General features: G+C 49.8%; 7 protein-coding genes across 7 annotated transcripts; 4 read left to right on the top strand and 3 right to left on the bottom strand.

The window, feature by feature from the left end:
• Positions 1-7373: 7373 nt before the first annotated feature.
• Positions 7374-8144, top strand: PFICI_09117 (uncharacterized protein; the record flags this gene model as incomplete). The annotated part of the gene is made up of 1 exon (XM_007837698.1): positions 7374-8144. The coding sequence occupies one exon, from the start codon at positions 7374-7376 to the stop codon at positions 8142-8144; it is 771 nt and encodes a 256-aa protein (XP_007835889.1).
• A 906-nt stretch (positions 8145-9050) lies between these two features.
• On the bottom strand, positions 9051-10833 carry PFICI_09116 (uncharacterized protein; the record flags this gene model as incomplete). The annotated part of the gene is made up of 5 exons (XM_007837697.1): positions 9051-9075; positions 9129-10031; positions 10092-10550; positions 10620-10717; positions 10777-10833. 5 exons carry the CDS (start codon positions 10831-10833, stop codon positions 9051-9053), a joined length of 1542 nt encoding a protein of 513 aa, XP_007835888.1.
• Positions 10834-12384: 1551 nt separating this feature from the next.
• Positions 12385-15201, top strand: PFICI_09115 (uncharacterized protein; the record flags this gene model as incomplete). The annotated part of the gene is made up of 1 exon (XM_007837696.1): positions 12385-15201. One exon carries the CDS (start codon positions 12385-12387, stop codon positions 15199-15201), a length of 2817 nt encoding a protein of 938 aa, XP_007835887.1.
• A 454-nt stretch (positions 15202-15655) lies between these two features.
• PFICI_09114 (uncharacterized protein) lies at positions 15656-17078 on the bottom strand (the record flags this gene model as incomplete). Its single annotated transcript, XM_007837695.1, has 3 exons — positions 15656-16181; positions 16469-16754; positions 16814-17078. The coding sequence occupies 3 exons, from the start codon at positions 17076-17078 to the stop codon at positions 15656-15658; spliced, it is 1077 nt and encodes a 358-aa protein (XP_007835886.1).
• Positions 17079-18531: 1453 nt separating this feature from the next.
• Positions 18532-18921, top strand: PFICI_09113 (uncharacterized protein; the record flags this gene model as incomplete). The annotated part of the gene is made up of 1 exon (XM_007837694.1): positions 18532-18921. The coding sequence occupies one exon, from the start codon at positions 18532-18534 to the stop codon at positions 18919-18921; it is 390 nt and encodes a 129-aa protein (XP_007835885.1).
• An 801-nt stretch (positions 18922-19722) lies between these two features.
• On the top strand, positions 19723-20267 carry PFICI_09112 (uncharacterized protein; the record flags this gene model as incomplete). Its single annotated transcript, XM_007837693.1, has 2 exons — positions 19723-19804; positions 19915-20267. 2 exons carry the CDS (start codon positions 19723-19725, stop codon positions 20265-20267), a joined length of 435 nt encoding a protein of 144 aa, XP_007835884.1.
• Positions 20268-20613: 346 nt separating this feature from the next.
• On the bottom strand, positions 20614-22821 carry PFICI_09111 (uncharacterized protein; the record flags this gene model as incomplete). Its single annotated transcript, XM_007837692.1, has 1 exon — positions 20614-22821. One exon carries the CDS (start codon positions 22819-22821, stop codon positions 20614-20616), a length of 2208 nt encoding a protein of 735 aa, XP_007835883.1.
• Positions 22822-25314: the final 2493 nt, after the last annotated feature.

Below are 25314 nucleotides of genomic sequence, written 5' to 3'. Positions count from 1 at the left end.
GGCATTAACTTGGCCCTGTTCGGTAGGTCGACCGGGGTGCAGGCTAGTGCAGGCCTCTGCTTGGCTCGCGTGGGGCCAGAGGACGCGTAAGCTCCCTCAACTCGAGAGTCGCCGCTAACCCAACTGGGCGCCCGAGGGCCAATCGACTTTGACGCTGCCGACCTAGGATCCCTAGCACGTCCGAGCCAACCAGAATCAGTGGCCGTCCGACATTAGACTGAAGTGACACCTGAAGGAGACGGGCGCAGCGGCAGGCCAAGCGGTAACAGGTCGCTCTCTCAGTGATGAGAACCGCTGCTCCTTCCCCCCCAACGAGAAAGATAGTGTTGCGTACGAGTGTGTCTGTATTCACCATAGAAACAAAGAAAACCAGTAACGCCTGCGGCCTGAGGATGACGAGGCCCCCATTGCACTTCAAAACCTTGAACAGCAACGACTATATGCATACAACTACTTCAATAATAATTTCAAGATACTCATCTGTGGTTGGCTCAGTGCCAGGGTTCTGGCACCGTTCGACGGTGAGTGAGAGTGAGAGACCGTCGAGTCTCGACAGAGAAGGGGAGAGGGCCGACGAAACACGCTTGATACCTGTACTAGACGTTCAGTGTGTAGACAGTCGCCCCCAAACCTTTGGACCTCGCTGACAACAAGACTCCGACTCTCCGTGCCTCTCACACTTGCAGAATAGGCTTCCATTTAAAGGTCTTGGACAACCATCAGCTCATCCTTAGAGACTGATGTGATTGATGGCTGTAAGCAAGATTGGGTTTTTACTGCCTCTGCCTAGTCTCACCTTGCCGACACAATTGTGGCAGCCTTGATAGCTGCTGCTACAGTATGCCGTCTTTTTCGAGTGAGATGCGGTGCTTGCTGCGAAAAAAAAAAAAGACTGATAACAGTCTGGTGGTAGGCCCCTACCTGGTACATACATTATCTGCATGCTCAAATTGAGCCGGTCGACTGCCCTGGGGAGATCAATATCTTTTGCCAAGGGACCAAAAAAGGCTGAATCTCCATGGATTCCCTGCATTGCAATACCGGAATGAATGGCACATTGCACCGCCTTGCCGAGCTTCTCTCGCTAGGCTAGCTAGGCAAGGGGGGGGGGGCGAACAGTAGATACCGTACGCAGATACCAGAAAAAGTCAAAAGGAGTTTCTCTCTCTCTCGTCTGTTTGCTCGTCTGCCGGCTATCCATACAATAACGTTTTCCATTAATTGAGTGCTTGCAAGGAGATGGATGGAGCACTCTTGTTCTGGCTCGTGGAAACTGTCCCACCCTGGTGTGAGGTTGGACCCATGATTTGTTTGGGGAGAATTGCTTGTGTGTGATTCCCCCTGGCGAGTCCCTGGAGAAGAATGGATGCGTGTGGAAGATACCGCCCGGCGCCGCACATGGGGAGGGGGCACTGGCACGGAGGAGTGTCTAATTTCGCTGATGGTGAGGAGAGCAGTGGACAAGCAAACGAAGGGCGACGGTGCGGGAGGCTCGGAGTGTACAAGTCCAGGTCAACAGGGCTGCCACCTGCGATTATTGCAGGAAGAACACGAGCTCGCACGAGACACTGCCACACCCGGGCGTGATGTGCTATACAAGTCCGAAGCAGACCGTCGAGGGCTCTAGCCAATCGGACGAGTCCACAATACGCCCCTTCAAGCCGCAGCTATTTTTCATTAAGAGCGCACAACTTTTCATAGCTAGCAGGTAATAGCAGCATCTGCAAGTGTCTAGACTTTGTGCCTGGTGCCTACATTGGCGTTGGGAGTGCTGTCATCAAGCATAAGCTTGCCCAACGGGTTTAACATCCGTAGCGATGGCGGCGTCCCAGTGTGCGGCGAAGCCCGCTGGGGGTCCACCACTCTTCCCATCAGCTCCGTCATAGTGGCTTAATTCCGTCACTTGCACAATGCTGAGCAGAAAAACGTGTTTGATCGTTTGTGCCCAGCTAGGGGGTTGGTTGTTTTCTTTTCCTGTCCACTTTCTCGGAATAGTTGCTGGTTGAATGACTAGATAGGAAATCAGATTCATGAGTTGCATGCACACAAAGTACGGTACCGACCGCATCATGCGGTTTATGTGGAGTATCCGGGCAATTATTTTCCTTTGGCTGATGATCATGGCAAGGCGCAATTCGGGGTGTGCATTGCTCGCAATTTGTTGATTGTCGCTCTGCATCAGATCTACCGGGTTTGTGCGCAAGAATAGAATTATTTTGTGGTCATCCCCTGTGAGGATCCTCAATGCACAGCGAAACGGTTCCTGACAGCCAGCTGATGATTCCAAGCCGCCAGCTGCTCACAGTCAGGGGATCAGACGGTCTCATTGGTGCTTTTGAGACTGCGATCCACTCTGACCAAATTGGCCTCGGGCCGCTAGTAACGAGTTGCCGGTTCTGGCGCCCTTCCAAACCTTCTAGAGTACCTACCAGCTTTTACCATTTTCAATAGAGTGATAAAAAGAATAAGATTTCACGATGGATCTCTGCCGATCTGCGTCCAAGTGCCGACAGTCAAAGAAAACCACCGAATGCTGCGCCGTTGCTATCAATCTTTATCTTCACCGTCGGTCAATATTGCCATCGACAAGTGTATTGATCAACCATTCCCTCTTTGAGACCGCGCGGATTCTGACAGCTGGGGACTTTGTCTCAATGGTGCAAAAATAGCGTGCTCCTCTTTTTGAGCGTGTTTCATCTACCCGAATTCATCGCATCTTGACAATGCATGACAGCACGCGCGATGGTGCGGGACCCAACCTGGGAGAAAAAAGAGACTCGATTGAGAGCAGCAACTGCACTTCTGTGAGTAATGCTAGATCGACACAACGGTCCTATTCGAGTTTGTCTGCAATAGACCAGCTTAGACCAGCTTTGGGCCAGTCAACTCACCTTGACTTGAGTCCCGTCCCTGGCGCGCCCGGTGATCGTCACTCGGCAATGCCCTTTTGGTATCCCAAAATGGTCTAGACACTGATCGAGCTTTCTTATCTGGGGCCGGGTGGGCGGACGTCTCCCGAAAGCTGCCCAAGGCCGGTTTCAAGCACACGGCATTTTGACTCGATCGGGACGCTGGCGTCCTCCCACATCCCTTCCCGCACGCCTGATCTGGGAGTCGGGTCTCGAGCCAGTCAGTCCATTCTAGTCCGTCTGATGGAAGAGTTTTTCCCTTTTTCTCTTCGTCTGGTCTATGGTCGAGGGCTTGTATCCGGGGATCGCAGGTCGATCCCTCATGGCATGATGAGTCGCGATCTCGACCTTGCACGCATGATTATCACGAGGCAGGGAGGCGACGAGGGTTCACAGTCCCCATTTGCAGATGCAGACACATGTTTGCACAAACGGGTTGTGGCTCATCTTGTTCATAATGGCAGCACTTATTAAGCTAAGCAGCAAGCGGAATTTACCAGCAGGGAGGTGCGGCACCAGCCAATCAAACTTTTATTCCCCTTTTGAGTAGCCCCCCGAAAAGAAGTGAATCCCCCCAAAATTCTCACATTCTCGACCGCGTGTTACCCACTTATGTTGGCCTGTGCAGAGGCTTGGAACCTTTTTCTCAGCTCGACAGGGTCAGTTTTGTTATGGGCCATTCTCCATCGCGATGAGCAGCTCGCCCAGCGACGAGCTCAAGCCGTTTGGTGAGCACAACGCATGTGTGTCCCTAGCAGCAGCCACGGCTTAGTGCCGGTCGTCGCTATTGTTTCCGATCGGCCACTTTTTTAATGCAAGGCAGATTTTGGCCACTTGAAACAACAGACTGACAAGATCCAAATTCTATCTTTGGTGTTTGTTCTAGACATCATGTCTTAATTGACAGGTGATATCATCGAGGATTGCGACTCTCACGTTTAATGTATAGTCGGGCAAACGTCAAGTTTGACTTGTCTTTCTAGCTCTTTGTCGCAACGTGCAGAAAGAAGCCCCTCGCGAGCGGTTGGGGAAAAACGCGAGACCTTCGGAGCCGAGACAAGCAAATCTTTTTTTGGTCAGTCGATCTCGTTCGTCCAACTGCCGAGGTGTGGCTGTGGCTTTGCATGTCGTGTTTCTTTGTGGCAAAGCGTCTTTTGGAAAGAAGGAGAATATTTACCAAGCACTGGCAGCCAAGCCTACGGACAAATGCTTGTCTCACGACGCTATTTTGCAAAGGGGAAAAAAAATCTAATGATCATCATCAGCCCACCAAGTAAAGTACCGGCGGTAGTATTTTGCGGCATGGCAACCCAAACGGCCAGTCGGTGTCTAACTACGCCGATCGGGAGCTATTGAATCGCAAAGGATACTTTTGAACCAAGGCAATACATTAATGCCCTTATTAGCAATGTCGAAATGGTTGCAGTCTATTGATCCTTCAAATGTGCATGTTATGGTGGCTTGTGACGTTTTACAGTAAGCTTATTAGTGCCAAGAAACTCCAAGATTGGGCCAATATTCGCACCAGTCCACTACTAGCAATCGCTGCATTCATTCTCTGCCTGTTCCCGACGATCATCGGTAGCAACGGCCGTGGGCTTCCCTCCAGTAGATAATAGTAGCAAAGAGCCCGCCTCGATGTTCTTACTGCCTAGCTACGGGATAGACTTTCTCCCCCACCCACTTGCCCGACCGCAAAAGTACTCAATGAGCTTCACCGAGTTCACCGATGGTTGCTGGCCGTTGGCCTTGCAACGGGCCGGAAATGACCGGACTCTGGGGTGGTCGAGGCTTTTGGGTTTCTTGAGGCTGCTCCCCGTTGGGTCATGGTATCTGGATCGGGTCCCGGACTGATGATAGGTGCCCACCAACTGAGTATTTGGCATTGATTCTATTGGCATTGATTCTATTGAATTGCGTTTGAGCGAATCATGAGTAAGCACTCGGTACGTTGTTCAAGGCGCTGCGGGCCGAATCAGCTCGCCATTGCCTATTCGAGTAATACGCTTGAGTGCAACAGTCATGAGAAGTAGTATGATGAGGCTCGAGCTTTGCCGTGACCATATTTGTCTGTTCACATTATCAAATCCACTGAACAGCAGAGGTGTTGCTGTCGATAGTCGTGTTATTAGAAAGCACTAGAACCAAGTGGCCCAGAAGGTCTAAACCCACACGCTCAAAGGAAATTGTACGCAAAAATTAATGTATAGGTCACATGAAGACTGAGAGGATTTGTGGGAAGATACCAACAATCAGTTTTGATCCAGTCTTGCAAGAACAATGACTCAACGCTCGCAGTGCTGCCCCTGGCCATGAACACTCGACTCAGTCCTCGGCCCTTTTTCTTCTCCCTACGGGCTTCGAGTAGGACACCCATAGTCTGCTGGATTGCGATCCCAATCATTATCGACTATAGGCGAGTGGCACGATAAGTTAACGAGATACTACGTTGCACCATTGCTTGAGTTTTGAAGAGCGATAGCATCATGCAAGCATGACCTGATTTCCCCTGAACTTGTTTCCTTCTAGCAATCGTCTGACTGCTCCGGCATCAAGGTAAGGGTGTACTTGCATGGTCAACTGCCAGACGCAGAGATTGTCCATCGTCAGGCTTATGGAGTCACTCGTCCCTTGGGGATTCCTAGAAATAAAGTCTTGAGACTCCCCTGGTGGAACATCATGCTGCGGCGTCAGTTTCTTTCCTGCTGCATAGTCTATTTGTTTGAACATCGTTGTAGGGGTAGACAGTCATTGGTGTAAATTCTGCTTGGAATCCTACACCGATGCTGGTTCATATCATTGTGGGATTACCATAATCATGCCATTGGAATACCTCTTATAATCATACAGAAAATCCGTGGTATACGATATCAGTTAACATGTGCTTTATCGTTGGCGATATCCTGATACTATTGCAACCGAATATCATGCGAGATGGCCATGGCCAAGAAATCAGCTCCCAGGGTAAAAGAATGTAACCTTGCATAACAGACATCGTTATCATTATATGATGATACTTTGCAAGAGTCTACAAGTAGAGCTGCGAATCTGGCATTTGATGCAGAATTCTCGGCAGGTTTTCCAAGACTCACTCGTCAAGATCCGGGACCGACAGGACGAACATGCCTACGCTCTTACGCGAAAGGATGTCTTTTCTCGAGTGCAACAGGAAATGGACCAAAGACGTCATGGTTAATTCTAGAATCAAAGAGACCTTGATATAATTTTCGTGGTCTGGAAGCTTCACGCCATGAGATTTACTCGGTCTTTGATGCTCATTATATGTATAACTTTCGCAGCATTAGTATCCTCATCATGAGAAAGCCATTGTCGTAGTCATTGATCTACATTGATTTCCAGTATATCCTTTCGGCACGGACTGATGTATAATCACGCACAATCTTTCATATCCCCATGTCAGATGGTCAACCTTGACAGCTGGAAAGGATCAGAGGAATATGGATGCTTCACTGGCTCGCGTTGCACGGAATCCGTGGTCAGCATGATTTGCCACCAATCTAGGAATCAGTCAGTTGAATATAGAGATTGATTACAGGGTCGTGCAAGTATATGAATTCTATAATCAATTGAAAAGAGAAAGAGTTGGTCCATTGACTCAATGTAAAGCCAGCCCTATGATAGTTTGCCGATAGAGGCGTCGAGTTTCTCCCATGTGCCAGAAAACTCTGATCAGTTGGTTTCTGTGGACGCTGCCAGATTCAATTGGCGATGGCTTTTGCGACCCACGATTGATGGATACTTCCTGATCAGCATGTTGATTTATAGGCATGGAATATATACTATAATTTAGAAAATATCTCCATTATTTTGCTTGCTCCTCCTTTCCTTTGGTTGAGGTCGAGATAGGAAAATTATACTTGCCTTGGTTATCTAAATAGAACCCAGGGTCCAAGGTAGTGCTCACGCTAGTACGGATTTGGCTACCACCGACTAATCCGGCCACAAACGAGCTGTGAAATTGGAGATTGCAAACTTCCTTGGTATGATAACCATAAAGGATTATTATAGAGGATCTCTATAGGCATTGACCAAGGCAACCTTTGATTCGTATACTTTCTCGCCTCGAATTGTACACAGTAAAAAAGCCATTGATGATAAAAACAGGGACCACCTTGCGACCGCTTCAACTTAGTGCGTGAGGAGTTGCCCGGAGACTAAATTTTTTTTTCCCTCTTTTTTAAGTTAGTGGTCAATGCTCACGCTGCATGAACAGAAGCGATTTTCCTCTTTCCCAATTGATGAAAAGTTTGATGCCTGCAAATTTTTTGGGTCGTGGACTTTTTTTTTTGTTTTGCTTTTACTATTTGCCAACCAAACCATAATTTGATATATACTTTTGCACTTTATGAATTCTATGAAACGCGGAAAGACAAAATCATGAGTGATCAGCAATTTGTAAGAGCGTCACACATGGCTGGGACCAAACGGTCGGCAGCAGCGGCAATGGCCAGTGCACAAGAATCCTCTTCAAAAAGGCGAGCCTCTGTGCTAGTCGCCGACTGGGTCGACAGTCACCATGGCCATCGCCACCATCATCATCATCTTGCCGACACGACGACATTTGCAGAGTATTCATTCATGATCAGCATGGAGGCCAGGCAGTTTTTGATCGAATTTCAGGCCGACATTGCCACCAAGCTGCAGGAATGTATCGATAGACGGCCCACCTCGGGACGCCAGACCATGGAAATCCTCAACGACGAGGACGCCGCCAGGACCCTCTTTTCCATGACGGTGGAGAGGCTGGCGACGCCATCGGCAACCGAGATCCTCCGGATGATGGAGGAGGAATTCTACTTTGATTGCGACGACCTAGTGCGGGCGGCGCTGGCATGGTACGAGCTCGAAAGAGAAGAGAGCGCGAGCCCGGCCTCGCAGAAGCCAGAGCTCATCATGCTCATAGAAGAGCTGGTAGAGCAGTACTCTTGGGAGCCGTCGATTGCACACTGGCGGGAGAGGCACTCACCAGCGAGGTTCCAGGCCGACAGGGAACTCGTGGAAGCCTTTTGGAGGGCACTACCGAGGCTGGTCCGCGAGCATCAGCAACTGCGCGGTGATTACCACGACACAGATGATGGTGCCTCGGATGTACGTTCGGAAGAGAGCGGCAATGACTATGGCAATGCCCTTGACTCTGCCGGACCAAAGTACAAGAAAAGTGCACCAGTGACCGAGGTAATGAGCACAACCTGCGGGCCATGTCCCATTTATTGAGAATTGTTGACTAACTCCGCCACACAGAAGAGAATTGAGCCACCTGAAAAGTATACTGGTTGCAGGTGTAACTCGGCCAGGGCGCCCTGCACAAATTGTGCCTGCAGCAAGTATGGATACCAGTGTTCACCCAACACGTGTGGCTGTTCCGACAACTGCAGCAACCCATTTAATAAGATCGATTTGAAGGAATTGTTCGGCACAGATCAGCGTCATCCCAAGCTGCATCCTTGTTTCATTTCATACGTTTTGAAGCTGAAAGACAAGGCTCGTCAGCTCACCCTAGACAAACTCTTCAACTGCATTGACGAGAGTGAGGAGTGCGGAGCGTACGAAAGCTGGCGGGAGCAATGGGACATTGTGAAAAACCACCCAAACGAGCTTCCCAGGAAACGTGAACTGAAACAGGCGCTTCTGCGTCTAGCATTCTTCCAAAATGAAAGCTTTGGCGACCTGTATCGTCAAAATTACTTTTCGCTCTGCCGTGGCGGCGGCAGGGAACAAGCAACTGTACCGCCACGGGGAGAATGGGAACAAGAAGATTGCACGTGGCATTGCCGGGGCTGTGGAGAGTGCGCAGATTGGCGAGAATGGCATTGCTCCAAGTGCAAGAAATGCCACTATGGTGTCAGTCTGGTGGCCGAGTGTGGCGGCGTGTGCGATTCCTATCATCAATTTAGCGGACCGGGTCGGACAATGTAATGGCTGGCACGAGCGGGTTTGTCACTGGTAGTGACGGAAGCGATATATTGTGATGTGTTATGTTATATGGGATCATTGGATGGGGGCGTTTCCTTGGCGTTTATCGGAAAGGGCTGAAAATGTACTATTAGCAAAGGTATATTCTACTATTCTAGGTTGTCTCAGTCATTAGTCTGAATCCGCAGATCTTTCTGTCTATGCGCTCTATTCGTCGTAAATCTTGTCATTACTGAAATTTGTTAGTCGGGTCAGATTTCACACGGCGCATTCGGCAGAACTCACAATGTCTCAGAGAACTTTTCTCTGCCTTCAGCATCCCGATTTACGAAGATGCTGACGCTCGTGCCACCGCACACAAATACACCAAAACCTTCGTTGTCAATGGTGACTTCCCGATCGGACCAGCCGAGAACATCAGTCCAAACTTCACCCGCATGCATCTCGCCAACGTGCATGCGCTTCTCACCGGGGCCAGCGTTGCTGATCACAGTGGCGCAGCCGAACCGCCGGTCCCACGTGCCGTACCGGACCCATCCAAGACAAGTCGGGAAGTCAAAGTAATCCGCCTGTTTTCCATATGCGTATAGCTTGCGTGCCAGGGCAAGTTTGGGCAGCGCTCCACTGCATGACGGAGGGAATGGATGTTCGCCCTTGGGGTCAACGCCATACAAATCACCGTACCAAATACAGGGGTATCCAGATTCTCGCAGCAGGATAAGGGCATATGCCAGTGGCGTGAACCAGTCCTCTACTGGTGCCTCCAAAGCTTGATACGGTTGCGTGTCATGGTTCATCACCAATGTGACAGCATTGACGGGCATCACGGACACGAGAGTACCGTCAAAGACCTGTCTGAGGTCGGCGCCGTCCCCTTTGCTGATTTCACTAAAGTTGTAGACGAGAGGCGCATCGAACAGAGAAAACTTCTTCTGCATGCGGTCGAGGTATCGCGTCATGTCGTCGAGTGAATCCTTCCAGAATTCACCAACGAAGAACCAACCCTCGCCATATTCCTTGTCCATCGTGGTGATGAAGTGGCGTAGAAACTCTTCGCTATAGTGCTTGATGGCATCAAAACGAATGCCTTTGAGAGGCAACTCCTTGGCGAGCCATTTGCCCCAATTGAGCGTATCTTCCACCACTTGTGGGTGGTCATAGTCGATATCTGAGCCCATCAAGAAATCGCTATGCTAATGTCAGTATCGAACGGGAATTAAAGAGGTATATCAAAGTGGTGTTCCTTACTAGTTGCCCTTTTCACTGTCGACGTCTCCATCATCTGCCCAGCCTTTGCTCTTATCGCCGAGGATCTTGAAGATGCCAGTCTGGTCATTAGCGGCATTGTAGTCGACACCGCTGAAATGGTACCAATGCCACTTCATTTTGCTGTATTTGCCTTTGCGTCCCGGAAAATGAAAGCCAGTCCACGCCTCAATCTCGTAGGGGTCGCTGATTTCCTTGTTGCGATCTTCCTGGTCGACCTCGACAGCTTGGCATTTCTCCTTGCGATCCCCAGCAAACTTGTGGTTCAAGACGGCGTCAAAGTACAGGCCAACATTGTGGTGCTTGGCCGTGGCTGCGAGCTTCAAAAGCTCGTCCTTGGTTCCCCACTTGGTAGCGACGCCTCCCTTCTGGTCGAACTCACCCAGATCATACAAATCATAGATGTCGTAGCCATTGCCGCTTGTGGAGGAGCCTTTGCAACTATACACACACTCAAGTCAGATGATTGGTCTCATAACCATCAAGTATAGTTGCATGTTATTTTCTTACGCTGGTGGAATCCAGATGTTGTCGACGCCCCATTTCTTCAGCTCAGCGACATTCTTCTCGAGCCGTACCCAATGTTTCTGGTCTGCCGGGACATACCACTATAAAATGTGTCAACGATCGCCATTGTATGTGGTTTAAGAAGTGTCAAACTACTTACCTCGAAGCCCTGGAGCATCGTCATGTTCTCCGCCGTGGGCTTTTGCTCGTCCGCCATTGTGAATAACCGGCCTTGATTTTGGACTTGTAGAAGGAAGGTGAAGAACAAGTGAAGACTGGTGTTTGATGGACATTCAAAAACAAGAAATTTAGGTGTTCATTTGAGGCGCCTGTTCCTCTTCCGTCTTTATATATTAATTACCAGATCCAGGCAGCATTCCACCTGTCATGGGTATTATATTCCCCCCTGCTTCGCCATCCCAGAGACACCGCGTGTGAGCAGTCATTTGTGAGCCTCGCGTGCCGCGGGAACGAGTCGAGTTGCGCGTTATAGCATAGCGGGATTTCAGATTTCCATCGCGCACCAGCAAGGACATGGGGCTCTTGTCGCCGGTCAGCCTACTGCATGCCAGAGGGGGTTGAAGCGACGCCAATAGACCAGTGGCCGCACTTTGCTCAGGGGCACAAAGACTTGATTTCTTGCGACATTGGCTGAGACTCGCAATCGGCTGACTCCATTATGGCCAGATCCATGCGCCGCTCATGCAGGCTAATCTAGCACGAGAGATCTAGACTGTCGCGGTCATGGATCTAGAGGAAAACTTGGTTTCGATCGAGTGAGATTGAAAGTGCGCGTTGGGATTTTTTTCTGACCAAGATGGACAGATGACGTCAAGGCTTTGAAGCGTTGGTGCGAAAACGGAATTGGACGCTAAGTCATTCTCGTCTGGGGCCTGGAACATACTGAACAGCCCGCCCAGCAGCGCCCGGGCCCAAAGAGTGGGTGGTCCAGTCTGGGACTCGGAGATCGGTTCATTGCGTGGATTCTGGGGGCGGAACGAGGCGACAATTTCTCCACGCCCACAAACATGGCAGACTTCGGTAATATAATTGCAATCAAGTATAGCATTAAATACTACTTCTCCTTAGGATGTGTCTCCTTATATTGCAGATCATGATGAATTTGTCGCCCCGGCTTTTTTTGCCTAGAGCTGAATCACCAATTGGGGCATGAAGGTGACGTCAAAACGCATGTCTCTTGGGTAGCTGAGACCCCTGAGACACTGAAGGAGTAGATGCAATAGCAGAATGATGGAAAACGGTCTCTGCGCCCACATGGATGATTTAGATTGAGAGACCAGGGACCAAAAACTTCATTCCTGCCCAAAACACCAAATAGATTCAAATGCACAAGTCATTTTTTTCGCTGCTTTCGCATTCAATCAATAATTGTTTTCGGTTGTCTGCCCAATCTGGGGGGATCAGCAAGATAGCCAGGGGTGTGACGCGAGTAGCTAAACAGCTAACAAAGCTCCCCGCGGCGGTTGCTGTCCTAGCAACGGCGAGTAAACAATACGGCCCAACCTGCCGCTCGCCAACCAGAACTTGCGATCAGCACACTCCAGCCACCAGAGCCAGTCAAACCGCAGTATTTTGCGTGTGCCAACACATCTCCGCGTGGAAACATTTGCATCCGTCAAATCAAAGTTCAGCCTGCGTTCGCTAGAGTTTCTGCCGTGCCACGTACATATTGCAACCCGAGATCACTATAACAAACACACTCTTTCCGTCGCGGCAGCAGCAAGCCTTAATTTCAAAAGCTCTTTCAATGCCCCGACGCAGACGTAATTACGACTTTGACATTCATGTTGATCCCTCTTGCTTGAGCGAAGCAATGGAAGAAGAAACGAGATCTCAACCCGGCGACCTCGACGTCGTTGAAGACGCGGCAGCACCCGCTCATGAGGAAATGCACACCGACGCTCCTCCCGAGCCGCAGGCGGATGTGACTGCGCAATCTGATCATGCCGCAGACGCCAGTATGGTGTCCGACGTCATGAGCTCAAATGAAGAGCGGTCCGAAGCACTGGACGAAAGCCACGACATGAACAACGAAAGTGTCGACAGGTCCATTCTAAGCCACGATAACGATTTCGAGGCAGACCAGGAACAAAGCTACGTCGACGAGTCAGTCGTTGAAGAGGAGGAAGACGAAGACGAAGAATCCCATTACGAGACTGAAGCTCAGCCAGAGGAAGAATCCGTTCTCCCCAGCATAGAAAGCGACGGCGAGAGCCAGGACGAGGACGAGGACGAGGATGAGGAGCAAGATCTTTCTATACTCGATGACTCCAACCTCCAAGACGACCGGACCTCACACAGAGGAGGCTCATCTCGGCGGACCTCGGGACGCACCGAGGCACTCATTCAACAAGCTGCGCGAGACATTGTTGCTGCTCTTGGCACTCCTCGAAACGAGGAAGAAGACGATCAACAGGAGCTAGGACATGACTCAGTCGTGAGCACTCATACAGATATTTCGGAAGAACAACATGAGCCTAGCCATTTGTCCATGACGGAGAATCACGAGGAGGAACAGACACAAGCACCCGAGATGCCGACTACTACTGAGGAGGGCGGGGATAGCAGCTCTCAGCACGGCACAGAGGAGGACATTTTTAGTGAAAAGAGCGCAAGGAGTTCCATGGGATCTTACGATGGAGGATCCGAATCTGGCAAGGATACGACTATTGTTGATGGAGTGTCCACTACAACACGAAGTCCCCGCATGTCCGACATCTCTCAGTATGACTACAAAGGAGACGACTTCGTGCCAACCATACGCGGAAATCCCAGACCACCTTTCCGCAGTCCTTCAGATGTCCGCGCCATGCAAATGTCCTCGCCACCTCCTTCAGTCTTTGGCTCAGTCATTGGCTCTCCACGCCCGGCCAAGCGTCCGTTTCCTACAGTGTCTCGTCTTGGCAGCCCATCAAACTCGGCTCAGTATTCTCCCAAGAACAGAACACCATCCCGTTTCAAGGTCAAGGAGGCGCCTCTTGTTTTGCTCCATGTCACGCTGCTGCCTCTCCGGTGGATGTGGGGTGATATCATCAACAGCTTTGATGCTGAAGACATGAGTGAGCAGGCAAAAACACTCCGCGAAGCATGGCGTATGCTTCAAGACCGCATGGGTGACACCGTCTGCGAGAGGGGTATTCTTCTCGGTCATCCGCAAAATGACTATGAGATACTCGAGGAACGCCTGCTTGAGGCGCTTGATTTGCCTGTGCGGCGTCGTGCCCGAATCCTTGAATGCGGGCACTATCTCGGACCAGCAAATGAAACTGCCATCGTCGATGACTCTGAAAGCGAGGACGAGTATGAAGTTACACAGCGCCCTACGCAGCGACACTGGTGCAAGACATGCAATAACGAAATCGCCTATGATGCTCTCTACCCTGGCAAGATCTTCCGTGTCAAGGTCTATGCTAGTAACGGACTCATGAAGGCCGGCGCTTGGGATGCTTGCTGGAAGGAGATGGAACGAGTGGATGTTGAAATCGAACCTATTCTTGAGCCCGGCGTCAGTGAAGAGTTGGAGCGACTTTTGGCTGCCCAACAAGAGCGTGAAGCTGCCTCTCATCAACAGATTGAACTTGCGACGAACCTGGCTCACTGCATCGAAGAACAGATTGACGAGCAGATGGATCGCTCCTATGAACAGCAGCCTGATCTCATCCACGCGCAACTGGAGATAGCCCCGCCCAGCCCTGAGACTCCCATGGCCGATCAGTCTAGTGCTGAGGAGCGTCGCTATTTGGAGGAAGAACTTCTGCGCGAGATCTACAGACAGACACCAGCTCCAGAGATGTCACCAGAGCATGACACAGCCTATCAGCCACATCCCGACTCCTATATCCCGCCACCATCGCAGCGATCGCCCTCTGAAGAAGCCTATGAGCGGCGCGAAGCTCGACGACAAGCTCTCCAGTCTGCTTCTTTTGGCGATTTGCTGATTCAATCTGCGAGGGTCATCATGCAAGACACAAGGAATCTCTTCATTATTGGACTAAGCCTCCTGGTTCTATTAATGGCGTTGCGTTCTCCACAAAACACTCACACGGATGCGGTGGTTTTCGAAAACAAAAGTGCAGTCGAGTTGCAGGAGGTTCCCATCACGGAGGAGGTCCTAGCTGTACAGGAAGTGCCTTCTGCATTGGAACCAGTCATGAGCTACGAAATTGGTGTTGAAAGCATTGCTACTTTGTCAGCCATCACGTCTGAGGGTATTGAGTCTGTGGAAACTTTGAGCGTTGCCGAGCCACGCGCAACTCCCATGGCCCTTCCTGCACCCGAGCCCCAAGAGATAGAACCGCCAGTCGTGTCTCCTGTTTTCCAAAGCATGGTCACGCAGAAGACAACCGTCAAAGTGGTCGAGACAGTCACAGAGACGGCAACTTTGAAAATTGAAACCGTTACCGAGACGGAGACCATGAGGGTCAAGGCCACTGTCACAGTGACCGATGCCCCGAAATCCACCGCGACATCGAGCAACTGGAGTATGGATTTGGAGCTCTACGGCTCGCAGGCCTCTGAGGCTAATGTCATTGTCGATGATAGTATGCTTATTGAAGCACACTAAGCTCAGGTGTTGGTCAATAATGTGGCATTATGATATTCAATGATTGGACTGAAGAGCTGGGCAAGTGTTTTTTATACTAGGTAGCGAGTCGAAGGATTGCGAAGCATGTGAAAGGAACACTCCTGTACGAGTTCAACAAATTGAATGATTGATTAATTTGCTGCCCTTGCGTTAGACTAGCGAAATCAACAATAGAGAGTCACTTTTTATCCTCTAATACTTTTCTGCCACCCAATCATGCATGTATATGTTTGTCACTCGAGAGAATAGTTTGGGGAGTTATGGTCATGAATTTATTTGCCCTCTATGTCGGTGAGAATCTCTGCGATCTCCCGCAAGGCTACATACGGGTGCTGGACTCATGTGTTTGTATGTCTCTCACACTGTTTTTGTCCTTCCTAATTGCACCACGCTCATTTTTAGAGCATCTGATTGCTGTGAAGATGCTCACTGCTTAGTTGCAGTTGTCATTGTGACACTCGTGACCACCATCGTGGCCCCAGTGAGCAGCGGGCTTGGCATCATAATTGGCGTCCTGATTAACGCCGACAGTGATGTAAGCCAACAGACCATCGCCAGGACCCGAGCCCAGACGAATGTAGGACATGAAGGGGTCATACTGGGCCGAGGCGGCATCCTTGGCAAAGCCGTCGTTCTGGTTGGTCGTGTACTGCTGCTTGTTGGAGTTGTAGGGTGCAAAATTCTCGACGGCGTCATTAAGGGCCTGGTTAAAGTACAGCTGGCCGACGTGGTTGGCGCGGCCGCCCGTGTAGGTCTTGTTGGGCAACATGATACCGCCCTCGATGGTCAGAATGTGAATGTGGTTGGAGCGGCCGCCATAGTGGCCCGGGTAGATGGTGTCGAACTGGACGACGCCTTCGGTGTCTGTCTTGGCGACGCCGCGCAGAAAGGTGGTGTTGAGACCGGCCTGGCCGGCGCCCTGGGCGATGCCTGAATAGACGCCAGTGGCGTTGGAGTGCCTGTTTAATGAACGCGGTTAGGCTTACGTAATTGATGGTGATGGAAAGAAGTATGAAAAAAAAGAAAGGCAGTGAATGTGTAAACAGAATGTGTAGAGAGAATGTGAAGAGAGAGCATTGCGAGAGAAAATTGCGAGAAAACAATGTGAGGAAGCAATGTGAGAAAGCAATGTGAGAAGGTAATGAAAGATGGTAATAAAAGAAGACATTGCGAGAGAACTTTCCGAGAGAATATTCTGAGAAAGCGAATGGAAAGAACGTAATTTAATGATAAATAGAGAACTTACCAGATGTCGACAAGCATGTCAGGGATGGGCTCGTAGGTATTCTGGTTCACAAACTGGAGATCCAAATGCAACGGGACACCGTCCTGTCCCTCGGTAATGTCCTTGCGGAAGAGTTCGCCAGAGACAAAGTAAGGGCCCAAGATGGACTCTGGAGTCAGAGCAGTGGTAGCGTTGCTGCCAAAAATGACAGACTCGGGGGTGCCAGCGTTCCAGTCCTTCGAGGTATCGTCGTGGGAGAGAGCCTCCCACTTCTTCAGGTCCTTCTCGTCGCGCTCATCGAGAAAATCTGAAAGTTCATGTCCATCAGCCAAAGAAATCACTAGTTTCCATCGAGTCTTTGCTTACCATCAGTGCGACCAAGAGAATTCTCGTACTGCAGGGCATCAGCCAATCCATAGCGGCGAAAGATGGCATTCTTCTTGAGGGCCAGAGCGGCAGGGGCGTCGTCGCAGCGAGAGATGGCAGCATGAGCAACCTTGAGGGTGGCCTTGTGAATGGCAGCCTCGTGGTTGACAAGCTCAATATCCTCGCCGGGATGGGCGAAGACGCCGACGTCTACACAAAGGACGGCGGCGACCAAGAAGGCGATCATATTGCGCAAAGCAATCATGGTTGTCGTCGTCGAGGGATGTGAGCGTGTGACTTTGGGTACTGAAGAGAACTTGGAGGATCTTGTGATTGAGGTCAAATGAATGAGGTTGGGGTTGTGTTGAATGTGAAAAAGTGTTGTCAGGTCACAACAAACAGGTATTATTTATAGAGTGAAAACAGAAACTACTGATTAGAGTCTGCAGCTGGCGGCCTAGGCAACAACTGCGCACTTGCTCAAATGGCAAACGGTGATGGGAAGTGACTATAATCACTATAACAACGCGCTAGTCCAATAATATTGCTCGATCCGGCGGTGCCCCACTGCAGCACAATAGTATATACTATTCACCGCCCAAGCCCGCCGCCGCTGCAGGAATACTGCCGCCCGGCTTTACTCTTCCAGTTCATGCCCTCATAGATTAGATCAATTCAACTTCCTATTGTGGGCAGGTTCAATAAGCCCAGACCATCAAAGACAATAGCTATCTACTGGTCTCGTGCTTGTCCTCTTGACAAAGCTACTTTGTATGGCCTCATTGACAACAACAGACAATGCACTTACTTGGCTTTACAGTCATAGTTATCCAGTACTTATCATCGATATTCCCTGTTTGCTTTTGCTGGTTCGTCCTCGTAAACTCACTTGTACATGACCTGATCTCACAAGAACGATTGTTTCTGTCGCATTTCTCTAATTATTCGCTGGCCACGGGAAAACCGCCAAGTACAGATCACCATAATCATGCTTCTGAAGGACAATAATTTCAGAGCATGCAGCACGTGCAGGCGTCAATTGCAACTATGGCATTTTATCGACAGGCAACGCAGTATACACAAGAGCTGTGTGGCTTGCCGTGAACAGGATCACAAATTAGCACAGGCAAGAACAAAACAGGCGAAGAAGCTTGCTCAGCAAGCAACCCGAGCTGCTTCCTCCGAAGCTGACTTTCAGCCAAGGACCAGATGGAGATTCTGGCTCCCAAATTATGGATACAAGTGGTGACGCTGTTCGAAATGCGAATAGTGAAATCATCACTTGAGCGATTGCAATACCCTAATGGACAATCAATAAATAGTAGGCCTGCAGGTCTCTCATTCTCAATGACAAGTGTGCTAGGCCACCCATTTGATTCTTTTAGTAGCACTAGACTATCAGTCAAAGATATGGAGAATAAAGACTGCCGGCTGTTTTTCTGAATCTTTGTTCCATAAAATTTCATGCAACATTCACGCATTCCATTTAAAGGTGACTTCATTGGCTGCGACTGTGAATCACTGGCCCTTGCCCTTTTTGTAGTTGACAGTGGAGCTTCAAAAATTCCTCATCCCTCAATTTGACATCAATCAGCTCAATCAAAAAAAATCATTGAGCTCCCAGTTTCGCGATCATTTACTTTTGTATTCGTTGCGCACACATCTCAACTCGGTACCCCACAGCATCTTTAGGCAGCTAAAGGTGCAGCGCAAGGACCATGGAGACTTTCTTCACTACTGCCGAGCACCATCAGATAGACTTCATCAAGACATTACTCTCGCGAGCACCAAATCTCAACTCTTTGCAAATCATTGAGCGCACCCGATCCCGCTTTGGAGTCTATCCGTCAAAGAGCGTCACCAAATGGCTCCATGCGCGCATGAGCGGCCTGACCACATCCCGCGATGATGTGGCATGGGGCCAAGGCGCACAAGCAACAAAGCAGATGAGCACTGCCAACCACAAATTGCACACCCAGAATTCGAATACTGGAAAAGGAGCTGAAAGTCACATTGTTCAGCCGCCTCAGGTGGGATCGCCCTCACTCAGGGAAAAGGTTCGCGGAACGCCATGGGATCGCAAGGTCTATATGGATAGGGTTGGGTAGAAGCTATCGTTTGATTTCGAAAGCAGTCGACCAATTTAAGTTTGCCTGATACCCACGGAGCGATTGAAAGCAATAGATTGCTTATTTGGAGTGTAATCTAGCTCAATTGAATGGTAATTCAACAAAGTACAAGAAGCGCTCAGATCAAGACATCTGTAATTCAGCAACCTATTTGTGTAGGTCTCTTGAGGTGCTATGAATTGCAAGGAGCGCCCCCGGCTTGCATCTAGTCAATATATTACCATTGGTGAACGCATTCTTGATACATGCCTCGTGATTGTATCACAGGCCTTTTGGTTGCTGCATACCAAGTACATATCACGTGGGACGATCGGCCGCGTGCATGCATAGGCTTACCTAGATCCTTCAGACCTGCCTTATTCTTCATGTTTCTATTTCGGAATGAAAAGATACATGGACCTAGGTATTGAAGGCGTCGTCTCGGACTCTGAAGTGTGTCGTGATGATATTGATCAATCATGAGCCGCCTCACATGTCTACGAGTTGCATTGTACAAAATCAAGCAAACACAAAACATAAAATAAGTGATTGGCATTGAAAATGCCAGTAGAGAAGTACAAGTTGACATGTCAGCTTCGATTATAAAATATTGGACCACCCATGTCTCTGGAACTCTAGAACCCGGATGCAGCCGAAACGTTGCCTTTTCTTTTAGAGTTATGCTGGTTCCCCACCCATCTTGTCCGCGCCTCGTCCGCTCCTTTGAACCGTTTCTACCTTTTGCTTCAAGATCATCTACGAGAATCTCTCATCTCACAAAAGTTTACTCTTCATATTAAAATGGGCGTACCAGTCATCTTATGCGGCAGAACAGAGGCCATTGGCACCGGCGTGGTTGCTGATCTCAAGCCCGAGTATGAAGGTACGTCAGATCAGGACTGCGGCACTGCACATCAATTTACTTGAACACCCCAAGAGATCCAAGGTGGGAAATAAACTAATTGTCTGCACATTTGCTGCGTGCCATGGCAGTGATCCACTTTGTCATGTCTCCCGAGTCCGGTATTATCCAGATTCCCGCCATCCTCAAGGGAGAGCAATCGGTCCCGGCAGATTCAGAGCTGGGCAGCAAGGACTACTCCCGGCCAGTAGCCGCCGTGATCCTCGGGGGAGGATACGACGACTCCGCGACCGATGCCATGTTGCAAGCGGTCAAGCAGCACGAAGGGGCCAAGGCGGTGCCGTGGTTACGTCCTGATCTCACCAAGCCAAGCCCCCCTCTGGGTCCTGCGTATGGAAAAGCAATGGTCCGGCGGATCAAGGAGCTCATGCCCCAGCTGGAGCGCGAGAATAAGATGGACATGACAGAAGTGCATTACTATTGAGTAGTGACAGGTGAATGGAACTCTGTATGGGAGATATAATGGTGAGCTGTATGAATGTGTACAGCATAGGCCGTATCGTGGGGCAGTCCGCATCAAGCTCCCCTGCTACCTTGCGCCCAATATGATTAAATGAATGGTTCAAGTCTTGATTCTCGGCTGAATATATCTATTATTTTTGATTGTCCAAAGCAACGTGGCTACTAAGTCAATGCCTGGGTATCATGGAGAACCAGCGAATACAATAATGTTCATGCTGACCCCAAGTGGTCACTGGCATGGTTGTAATATGCTTTCTTCCAAGCTCTGGGACAAGCGCTTGCGATGCTAGCATTTCAGGATTACCCTATCATTTGCTTACACCATTACGTCTTCTACCACCAGACTTGCTCCGCTCAATGTGTGCCTTGAGAATGTTTCTCGTTTGTGTCAAGCTTCGCCGGTTCTTGTTCTTAGCCTTGCTCAAGGTCATGAGGAAGTTCTTCTTGCGAGCCTTCTCCTTGTTGGTTGTCGACTTGCCCTCGGCCTCCTTCTTGGACTTGCGGATGGCTTGTGTAGACTTGTGCTCCTCGCGCTCAGGCTTGCCCTCCTTGGCCATGGCTACTCGTTCCTCCTTGGTAGTCTTTCGGAGTTTGGCGGGTGCCTCGATCTGCTCAGCAGTCAGACCTTCATCAATGTGCCGTTGCTGAGCCTCCTGCTGTTTGCGTTTGCGATTGCCCATGGCCTGATCTATGTTGGCTTCCATGCGCAATTCGCGGAGCTTGGCGAGATCGGCAGGTGTGAGAATAGACGTTGTAGCAAGCTTGGAAAGAGTCTTGATCTCTTCCTCTGCATCCTTGTCCTCAGCTTCCTCGTCTTCGTCGCTCTTCTTCTGCTTCTTGGGTATCGGCTCGTCCTCATCCTCGGAATCGCTGACGCGTATCCATTCGCCAGAGCTATCGCTGTCCATTGAAGCAACCTCCCAGTCATCTTGCTCCTCTTCTTCATCGTTCTCATCCCCATCTGCATCTTCGGGCAGGCCCTTTTCTGCCCGCTTCCTCTTCCTCTCCTCCTCCTTCCATTTTTCTAGCAGTTCTAGACCCTCAATTTCACCAACTGCCTCTTCACCAAACTTGCGTTGCTTTTGATCACCACTCTTCAATCCCATGGTTGCATCCTTGCCTCTGTCCTTCTTTGCGAGGAGTTCCGCGCCCTTTTCACGGTACAATGACAGCAAACCTCTGGCAGCCATGGAGACACCCTTATCCTTGGACTTGCGGTACTGCACCAAGTCCTGCAGGAGAGAGTCTCCCATTGCCAGGGGTTGTCTCGCGCATATCTCTCGGATCGAATTGATACCAGCCGAGCATACTTCTGCAGCGGCAGCCTCTGAAACAAACTCGTTGGCGATCTTTTCAATGAGAGGCTCCAGAACATCTGGCGGGATATGGTCATGCGTAGCCTGTGCCAACGAGGCAAGGAAAGAGGTTGCTGATTGTTGCTTTGGTGTGAGGTATTTGATAAACCAAGAGTAGAGTTCGATCACTGTAAGCTTGTGAAGACCAACGAGACGCGTCACCAGTTGTAGGACGAGTAGCTTCGACTCAAGCGACAACTTGACTTTGGAGCCTTGTAGGTGCTTCTGGAACAGAATCTCTGCGAATCCCTGGGGATCGTGAAGCAGATGGAGTGCCGAAAAGTTCAAGGGATGCGGGGCATGCTTCTTGCGCTCCTGTCGCTTCACCTTGTCCACGGCCTTCTCCAGAGCCTTGGCCTTCTTCTTTGTTTTCTTGTTGATGCCGATCTGATGCTTGACCTTTCTAATGTCAATGTTCTCGTCCTCGCTTTCGTCATCTTCCATCTCTTCGCGCTCCTTATCACCGCCGAGGAAGAAGCGGACCGCACCAACTACGACCTTTTCGTTGTCCGCAAGGCAGGCTTGTCTCATCACGTCGACTGGCTTGGCGTCTGTCCATAGCTGTCTCTTCCACATTTCTCTGGTGAGCTTGACTGCCCAGAGGGCCTTGGGTGAGGAGGGATCGGAGGTGACGAGGTTATAGAGGACCGTCTGCATTGTACGGTTCAATTTGTGGTTGACCGTCTTGGTGTTGGAGGACCGCAGGTCGCTGACAATCTTGGTGAAGAGGAGGGAGCGCAGACTCTTGCTCGGTGTCGTTGTCAGAATGGGGAAGAGCGTGGTCAGGAGATAGCTCGAGTCGACGACTTCCTTCCTCCTCAGGAGCACAAGGGAGCTCACAACCTTTTCGCGAAGTTCGGGTTCTAGGATGGCATGGTGTTTGGTGATGATTTCCTTGAGCTCGTCGGCAAAACCGGCAGTGTGCTCTGGGTAGAGGTCTGCGACATGGGCGATGAGGTCAATCTGTTCTCGGAAAGAGATGAGGGCGCCAGAATCGCTGCTGAGGGGTGCGGCCATGAACTGGTCCAGCGATGAACCATATTGGCGAAAGTGGTCCAAGAACTCTTTCTCGTAGGCCAAGGGGTCGCGCCTGATTTTGTATTGGAGACCAGCCAAATCGGCCTCGACCTTTTCGAGCGCTGCGACTTTCCTTTTACCCATGGCGACTTCTGGTGGAAAATTGACGTTGTTGATGGGCAAAGAGGAACGGGACCGCCTGAAAACATTCGAAACAGTCGCGGGTGCAGGAATTCCCAAAATTTCAATCTTATCGCGCTTATCGATACCAGCGACCCCCAAATTTTTGGCTGGGCCCCGCAAACTCGGACAGGGTCCGGGGGTGTACTTTTAGCGAGCAGCAACAGCCAAAAGATCCACGAATTCAGCCACCGGAGAATTGCTCAGTTGATTACCAATGACTACTTGAATTTCCTTGAGCTTCATCCTCAAGGCTCATATCTGACGTACCTTGTGCTCAGCACTACATTACCCGCTTCGGCCATCCATGTTGCGAGTTGATGCGCCAAGGTATAGTGCCATGGATACTGAGCCTTGGGGCAGCGTGGCCAAGCATTGATAAACACCTACGTATATGGATGGGTACAGAAGAGATCAGCGATATGCATGGTGGTCGCAGAGACAGAGAGACACAAATCTATAGATGCTAATTCATACTTTTCTGATCCTTGGTACTCACGTGTTGGGCGCTTTCAAGCCTATCTCTGCTCATTCATCTTACTCGTTCTGTGGAAATAGTCCCGTCCAATATTACCAAGAGAGAGAATTTTGAGCTACTAGAGAGTAGTGATGGCATATTACAGATGGCATTTGGCATGCGAAATTCCCTAGCAAGAGAGGCGGCCTTTTCTTTTCTTTTTCTTTTTCTTTGTTTCAAGAAAAACAAAGGCTTTCATCTCCGGCGAATCTTGGTCTGATTTGTATAAACAGCCTTTGTCATAAGTCCATGTATTTTGATTCAACTCAACACATGAATAAAACCACATTGTGTACGTGCTTTTAGTTTACGAAACAACCTGAGTTTCATCATCGGTATGTTTTCCAAGGGCTTGCTCGGTTTCCATTCGTTCTAGTTGCAAGTCCAACCACCCTTTTACTCCTTGAACAACTAGGATTTCAATATCAAAGTCATCTATCATCCACGAATCTTCAACCATAAGAAAACTGAATAGTATTTCAGCCATCTGTACTACTCCTCTCACACTTATTTGCGATAAAGGGTACTGCTGAATATGTTCCGATAAGAGGCGAGGATTGCTGTGCTTTGATCGCAATCTCGTTTCCAGTGACACAAATTTGGTGTACTCCCATTCACTGATCGGCTCCTTTAGTCCTTGCTCACCGATGAACTTGAGGATCAAAGAGGCAATCACAGCAGCTTCATCACTCTCGGTTCGATCCAGCCCACCAAGGTCACATTGCATGGGAGTGTGACGACAGCAGGTGGGTAGATCGGTTTTGCAGGATACTCGTAACAACAATGACAACGTGTGACGCACTTGTGAGGCGCAGGGCCTGTTAGGCCGTGCCGGTAAAACCATTGTACCGATGAGACACAATAAATCATCCATGAAGTCATCAGAGAATCTGGACCGCTCCGGGACACGTTTCTTCAAGATCAAGTTCTCCCGGGTGCCAATAAGTCCTCGGAGCGAATTGCCGCCACTCGTAATGGAGGCGGAATAGGAGCTGTCTATGCGAGGGAATCTTTGCTGGCCAAGGACTGGGGTCAGAATAGCCTCGGCCATCTCCCAAAATACGCAACCAAGAGAGAAGATATCACCACTTCGACCGAAGCGGATGTTACCCGCTGCCTCTGGTGGAATGTATCGTTTGGTTCCTGGGGTTGAAGTGGAAGTGTATCTCGTATCCCGTTCCGAGTGAAATGATGTTCCAAAATCGGTGAGAAGGATGTTCGTGCCATGGACGAGGATGTTCTCTGGTTTGATATCGCGATGACGTATGCCCAACTTGTGTATGTGATTGATCGCTGTCGCCAGGCAAAACATCCATTCGACCAACTGCAATCTGAGAGCACCGAACTTCTGCCAATCTGCACTGTCTCTTGGCTGGTGAGAATGATCCCTCAGATACTCCTCGAGATCTCCGTCTGCAGCTGGATCCATGACTATACGGTACCACTTCTTTTTAGGATCCATATATTCGTCGATTATACGTACAACGTGTTGATGTTGGGCTTTTCGAATTAGTTCCACCTCTTTCTTGATTATGTCCGGCGCGACTTTAGCCAGAGGAAGCTGTCTACAAGCATATTCCTTTGACCTGTCGCTGATGTGGACAACATGGGTGACGATGCCAAAACTTCCTCGATTGATGATTGACTTTTGTTCATATTGGTGAGTCACCTCCGGGGACAATGGTCCAACAGATGTTTTTTCCCCATCTCCGATGGATGTTTTGATTGTACCATTATGTGTACGAATATCCGTCATCACCGAACGGCGTTTGGGATCTGCTCGTGGGGCATCATGGTCGGAATTGAAATCGAAGGGCCGGCTTCGCTTATTCTGTGGAGGGTTGTTCGGCGGGCCTAGGTCTTCCATGGCAAATATTCGTTGTCGAAGAATAAAGTCTTTTACTCCATTGGAAGTTTGTAACCAGGCAATGGTCATCCAA

Source organism: Pestalotiopsis fici (assembly GCF_000516985.1).
Source record: "Pestalotiopsis fici W106-1 unplaced genomic scaffold PFICI_Scf_6, whole genome shotgun sequence".
NCBI classification, from domain to species: Eukaryota; Fungi; Ascomycota; class Sordariomycetes; order Amphisphaeriales; family Sporocadaceae; genus Pestalotiopsis; species Pestalotiopsis fici.
The sequence above is the reverse complement of the archived record's forward strand: the minus strand, read 5'-3'. Positions and strand labels throughout refer to the sequence as shown.